Source organism: Morone saxatilis, unplaced genomic scaffold, assembly GCF_004916995.1.
Source record: "Morone saxatilis isolate NCDOM2014 unplaced genomic scaffold, NCSU_SB_2.0 Contig11, whole genome shotgun sequence".
NCBI classification, from domain to species: Eukaryota; Metazoa; Chordata; class Actinopteri; family Moronidae; genus Morone; species Morone saxatilis.
In genome coordinates, this window is record NW_023339663.1 from 29,818,058 (window position 1) to 29,825,403 (window position 7,346).

Consider the following 7,346-nt stretch of genomic DNA (forward strand, 5'->3'; position numbering starts at 1 on the left):
CAATTCAATTCAATTCAATTTTCTTTTTTTTAGTTTCTCCTTCATGCTTGGGAGGCTGAAAGCAGGGACTTACAATCTGCAACTGAACTGCTAGATGCCACTAAATCCTACACACTGGACCTTTAACAATGTTAATAAAAGAGCTTCTTAGAATTGTTTATTATATCATTACAAACATTATCATATCATATATTTAATTTTATTCAGTTTAACTAACTTACCTTGTTGTTACCTTTACTAAGCTTTGGTTGTTGATTTTTTTAGTACTTATATAAATAAATAAGTTTTTTATTAGCATATATAATTTCACTAATCCTGGAAGCAATGCTTTTTAATAAATTCAAATAAATCTTAATTAATTATTAATTAATAAATCCCTACTAACTAACTAACTAACTAACTAACTGCTTATTAATTAACATAATAGTTTTACCTTACATTTTTACTGCCAATAATTTTAATTAAACACCACAAGACACAGATCTTATAGTATTGAGATAAAAAAAACCAAGCCAGCATATCATGTAGAGGATAAATAAAAATTCTGCAAGCATATCTTTAAAGTAGTAGTTCAATATTGGGTGCTAATATGTTTAGTGAGATGAAAATTTTAACAACTACACATAAAGACAGCTAGCGTGCTCTGTCCAAAGTTCAAAAACAAACCTCGATGATAAGGTAGGCTAAACATCTTGACTCAGCTACTTATTTAAAACACAGACATGAGATTTGAGTATGACAGTCTGTTCTTGACTTTGGGAACAGTATGTGTGCCAAAACATCCTCAACGCAATTACAGTAGTGGTCTTGTGACTTAAGCTCCACACTTGGGTCACATGATGACACCTTGAGCCAGATGAAATCTAGTCTGTTAGGTAAATGTTTGAATGTGTGTTTCCCAAAATCCCTTTAAAAATCATTTAGAACAAAATGTCTCCCTTTGACTGTGTGTTCTGTATGCTCTATGTGTTGCTAATTCTTGTTATCATCATTATTTGTTCTGTTTTATGCACCAGATGGTATCATATGTTACGGGTGTAACTGTCATACATTTATTCCAGATCATATCACTGTGAGATTGTATTTTTCTTATGTTACAGTGTTCTGTGGTTTAAAGGTGGCTAATATGTGTATTCTAACATGTGTACGCCTAATACTTCACATATATTATTCATGTTTTTAAATGATAGTGCAAACTAGTAAACCAGGATTCCTCTAAAACCAGTCACAGCAGACTGGCCACATTAAAATCAACTGTAATAAACTGTATAAGGTAGTGAAACTTGCTAATCCTGCCATAGCACAGGGCAATTCAGAGGGCTATGAGCCATGTATTCAATGAAGACACTGAACATGCACTTTACACACTCTCCAGGGGAAAACAACTGTAGCTTTTACAATTGTCAAACACACACAGTTTTATTTTGTGACATCATGCCACTAGTTAGTGTGAGAAGCTGAGTCAACGTTCCGAGAATAGCTCCAACTAAAATTAGTCACAAAATCCAGGTAAGAATCACTGATTTGTGAAGAGAAATACGAGCTGCTATTGCAGCGGGAGTAATCACAGACATTCAGCCTGAGATTAAAGAGGGTGTAAAAACGCAGACTTGCATCCCATCCCTGATGATGGTAGTAAAACCCCTGCGGTAATAACAAACTGCCCATATAAAACCTGTTATCCATGGCACATACTCAGCACATCTCAGAAGCTCTCTATCTACTGTGGTTCTCTCTGGCTCAGTTGGTTCTCTATCTACCAGTCTAATTACATTTAGGCAAATGTGTGGGTGTGATCAGAACACTTAGGGATAAGCTTGTTTAAAATTGTGGACTTTCACAAGGCACATGTGGAATTTAGACACCTGGCAGAACATACGTTAAGCCATTTCCACAGAGCTGTTTGTGGTAAATGGTGAAACTCTAGTAAATGGTTATATACTAGTGAAAATCGAAATATATCTAAAAATACAATTAAATTCAAAACCTCAGTGTTACATTAACACAAGCCGTCTCACACCAATGTCTCATAGAAACAACCTTACCATATACATGTTTATATGACTTCTGCCTATATCAATTAGGAATATGCAGTTAAACGTCCTACAAGGCATTTTGTAAATAACGTCTAAATACATACTACATATTGTAAATAAACAAGACCATCAGTGAGAAGATTGGGTATTTCTATATAGTTATTAATGCCTGCCACTGCGTCACATTTGTTTAGATTTTTCTTCAATAAAACAAGGTGGTGAACCACTACCAATTTTGTCCACATGGCCCACCAGAATCAACACAAAATGAAAGTTCCTTTCATGGGCTTTAAATGGAGGTAACAAATGAATGAATCAACATGTACACAACTTATTCTTAAATAGGCCTCTAAGTTGCAATATTTGCAGTTGCTATATTTATTGTATGTATGTACTGTATGTAAAATGTATGTATGTATGTGTATGTTATATTATTACATATAATATGTTATATTGACACATTTTCCTCTGATGATACTTGTTTCAGCTGAGTACTCTCTCAACCCTAATGTTTAGGCATCCAAAGTGCCTGCTCAGTATTGGGAAAAGATGGTGGTCTTGGTTAATATCAAAAGGGTTAGGGTTAACAATGCTTTTAAGTGCGAGAGAGGTAATTTTTTGGTTTATCAAGATTTAAAAGGTGAGGTCAGTCATTCTGGAGAAAGTTTTTTTTAAAGTATATTTTTTTCGGCTTATATGCCTTTATTTGATAGAACAGCTGGAGACAGACAGGAAAGGGGGGCAGAAAGAGGGGATGACATGCAGCAAATAGCCGCAGGTCGGATTCTAACCCTGGGTCGCTGCAGCAAGGACTCAGCCTTGGTACATGGGTCACCAGCTCTACCTACTGAGCTAACCAGGCGCCCCTGGAGAATGTTCTTTTTACCGGCTTTATTTACCTTTTTTAATGTTGAAGGGTTCATGATGCAGTGATGGTGGTCAGTGTTTTTAGGACACTTCGTGGTAGCTCACTTTCTGCTGTTCTCACCACGGCTGATTTCCTGCTGCATCTCCGGTGATCTGACTACAGTTTGCCTCTAAACTAGGTTTCTCTAGGCGATCTGAGTGAGGGGCTAATTTACAATTAAAGTTTCCACAACTTTCCAGGACACGTAGGAAACCTGACAACAAATCGTCAAGTTGTCAAGTGCCAAAACGTCGGTATTTGACGACCTGGGGATGAGACTAAACAATCAACTCTCTTTCTCTAGAATGACTAACCCCACTTTCAACCAAAATGACCATATTCCCCAAACTGAAGTCTCTTAGACTCACAAACCCTGGTCTAAGGTGTTAGAATCCAGCGATTGGTCCTCACCATTCACCACATACAACCATTTAGTTGTAAAGTATACATTTTTAGGAGACAGAGTAAGTAAGTAAGTGATGGTCGCAGCACAAGTGGGAAAATAATAAAGAGATTAGTTAGATAGACTGTTAGCTTGTAGTTTCTATGACTCTAATTCAAAAGGCTTTGTTGATCTGTGTATTTCAGTCACACAGTTACCTCTGGAGGGTTTGGTGGGTGAGCTGCTGAGGTTTTGGCACACTCGCTTTAAATCCAGTGACGTATTTATTTCCAGAGCACTTTCATTAAGAAAAGCAGCCTTCCTCAAGTTTACAGACTGTGTGTTTTGTGTGTGCGGTTAAGAAGAAGTGAACTGGCACTCCACAGACACAGAGGGAACAAACAAACAAACGGTGGGGGTACTTTAGGACTTTGAGCTTGCGTCTCATGGGCCAGGGTCTGGTCCGAATGTTGGCGATGATCTCTTTCTGGTACTGAATGTTCTGGAACATCTCCTCTGGGTCATTACTGTCCACGCGCTCATCCTCTTTATCTTCATCATCTGAGGAGCTGCAGGGTAAGACACAGGGGCACAATGAGAAACAGCACTGTTGCATCATAAGGACAAAAATAAAGAATGACGTCTCAGAGACTATATGAATGTGACCTTATGTTTCACTTTATAAAAATATTGTTTTATCAATCAGAGGGATACCTACAGCGCCATATAGTCATTGATCAAAATGTATTTATAGCAAATGGTTTGCTCCAAACCACCAAAAATGGTCTAAATGGAGTTAAACAATTCAGGTTGAACTGAATGGCTTATTTAAATTCAGTCAAAAAAGACAACTATTTTCTTTTAAATTAGGATAACTTGAAATAAGTGGTTTGCTCAACCTACAGAAAGTAGTTTGCACTGAATGTAGTATAAGTACAGGTTAAACTGAATACATTATTTACACTGAGTCAAAGTCAGAAATTTTGTGTGATCAATTATTATTATTATTATTATTTTACTTTTTTTTAATTTAGCCAATGTTTTACTTTTTCTATTGTATTTAGAGGTGGAGGACAACTGAACCAGCTGCAGTATTCGACAATTTGGGACTGTCTTAATTTATAGTTCAGCTATCTGTGGTAAAACAGATGTCAAAGCAGGGATCTCAAACTGCCAACCCGGAGGACATTTTTGGCCCTCCATCCCCCTCCCTCTGGCCCACAGCATAATGTCAAAAATATAAATAATCTTTAGATTATTATCAATATTATAATTTCTAGTTGTTTCATATGAATTTAAACTAGCTCCTTATATACTATAAAAAAAATAATGGCAACGGTGCTTGCACATCCATGCTATACAAATAGAAAATGTAAATGTATATAAAAACATAGAAACTTCTGTTTGCATTAGTTAAGTATAATGTTAGCAATGAACAGATTTTTATACTTTCATACTTTATTCTACGTTGAGTTAATAGCGCTCATGGACTGATGATTGAAGAACATGCTAGTCAAAGAACTGATTGTAACAGAAACACTTCAAACTAAACACGGTGTTCTTATTTTGCTTTATCAGTTAGCACTTATTTAGATTAGTTGTCAACATGTAATGCTGAAGTGAATTATATTTCAAGCTAACTTTATGTGGATTTGGTTTTATTGTAGTTTTGCTTTCAGCCTAATTGATGAGCAATCAGCAGGCACACCGGGTATCTACTGCTTACTGACACTTCCACCCGCTCCTCACAATGGAAAACCAAAAGCCTAAAGACCCCCTCCAGTGAAAACGTCTTGGATGTTTGACTGTTCATAGTGCAGAATGATGTTTATGCAGATCAGACACAAACTTTTATTCCAAGCACAGTATTTCTGTCCTAAAAAAAATGATCTGGAGGGGATCTTAATATTATTAGCTAATGCATGTTAATGAGGAAAATAAAGACCTGGCACAGAGTCAGGACTTTTGTCCTCTACACTACTGTATGGCCAAATGCACCTTTATGCCTCGTGTGCAAACAAAAGCCAGCTTTATGATGTAATTTCTTTACAATAAATCTCACAAGAAGGCTGACATAAAATGTACCCCTCTTCCTTGTCTAAACCCCCTCTCCACCCACATTTATACAATCAACATGTAAGTAATTCAATACACCTGTGGGTATGTTTCTTTCAGGTGAAAAGCCACCAGATACACATTCTGAGTACAGTGTGAGCGTGTTAAATGGTAAACAATATTCCAATTACAATGATAAAGGACAATGACTTTTTGCCATTTCAACTTTGCATTTTGTCTCCTCACTTGTACATTCATAAAATATTTTTTCATTTAATTGTTAATCAAAACAGCATCCTCCATTGGCTGAGTTTGCCCTGTAAAAAATTCAGATGAATAGAGAAACAATACAAACACAGGGAATGCAGAATCAACAGTGAATGGTAATGCATTTCCTAACAACCTAATAGTGTTTATCAACACTGTATATTTCTCACCATGTGAGTTCCATTTTCTAGTATTGGCTAATGTACAAAGTTGAAGATACAAAATGATGCATACACAGGGATAAAAGATTGAAAACAGAATTCCAAAACAAGGACCACACCATGTGCGAAAAACCTTTTTCCTTTTTACAAAAGAAAATAATTTTACCACCTTTCATCGTATGTATGTTCTCTGGGCTATAATATATGTCGTGCACCTCCATCTTAAAAACAAGCAAATTATAAATGATGTGTTTATGACCGTTAAGAAAGAAATATTACATGTCTCTTCTTCAATTGCATTGTCCGTATTTCATCCTGTGTAAATTTTAGTAACAGTCTTTGTATCTTCTCCACTGTTGAAAATAAAATAGTGTTTTGAAGAAGACAGAGTGACCTTTGAGAAAGCTTTTCCATTAACCAAACAATGTTTGCAATCACTGGATTTAAACCAAATGGTTGATGGCACAACAATTAAAAAGTGGAGCGATGCAGTGATTGTGCTTTGAGCTGTATTCAAGCAGATACAGTACACTTCTTTCTTTACAGCAAATTTTTAATAAAAAACTGATCAATATATCTATTTTACTCACAGAGTCAAACTCTTTGATAACCGCTAGTGATTAATGAGCTCACAAAACAGGTCATAGTAACTCTTTGTAGTTTTCCCTGATGATTAGATTTAGTAAATTACTAATTGTCTAACCTACAGGATGTCATTTAAAACTCAGAAAGATGACAGCACAGAGAGTGACAGAGAGAGAAAAGCAAATAAATAAAAAAAATAAAAATTAAATTAAATAAAATCAAAGAGTGGGCACACTCACCCCTGCTGGTGGTCCTGGTAGGCTGAATAAATCCTTCTGGAGTTCTTCCTGATACTTTTGTGTCTTTTGGCTGCAGACAGAGACCTGCTGCTGCCGACCAAAGGCTCAGATACTGTGCTCATGCTGTCTCTGCTCAGAGTGTGTGAGCATGGCTGTGTTGATGAAATCAGTGTGTGCAGGTCAGTCTGTGAGCAGACAATGCACGCCTCTCAGCCTGACAGGACCAGAGCTACCTGCTGAGCCGGAGCCCCACTGGAGCATCACAAACCACAGCAATACACACTGATATACACTCTCATCAGCACAATCACAGTCATACTGCCTGCTTAAAGGGACAGCACCAAACAGACCACACAACGTCAGCTTTCACTGGGACAATCATGTTAGATGATTAACAACAACTTATTTAGTTGAACTGACAGTGTATTGTTATGTACAAAAATAAACTGTTACAAAACTGAAATAGATAGTATTCCAATGCCAAAATAAAAAAAATATTTGTTAATGTGATTACGATTAAGGTGAACAAAAAATATTTAATGGCAATCAAACTATTCCAAGTTATTTGCTTAAACAAATTTTTTCTTTCTAAGATGATGAGGTCAGTAAAATGTAATAAAAATTGTGTCAGTTAGGAACTGGTCATTCAATTTCAGTTGACTAGAGTGCTGCAGGAACCTGAATGTATAAAGAGAACTGAGGCGGATGGTATCC

At 36.3% G+C, this 7,346-nt stretch overlaps 1 protein-coding gene across 1 annotated transcript in view; it reads right to left on the reverse strand.

Annotated features, from left to right (window-relative positions):
- The window catches only part of LOC118343420 (transmembrane channel-like protein 3), a 38,743-nt gene extending 31,989 nt beyond the window's left edge, over positions 1 to 6,754 (reverse strand). Inside the window, 2 exon segments of the mRNA XM_035682221.1 lie at positions 3,737 to 3,894; positions 6,633 to 6,754. Coding sequence (XP_035538114.1) covers positions 3,737 to 3,894; positions 6,633 to 6,754 — 280 coding nt within the window.
- Positions 6,755 to 7,346: the final 592 nt, after the last annotated feature.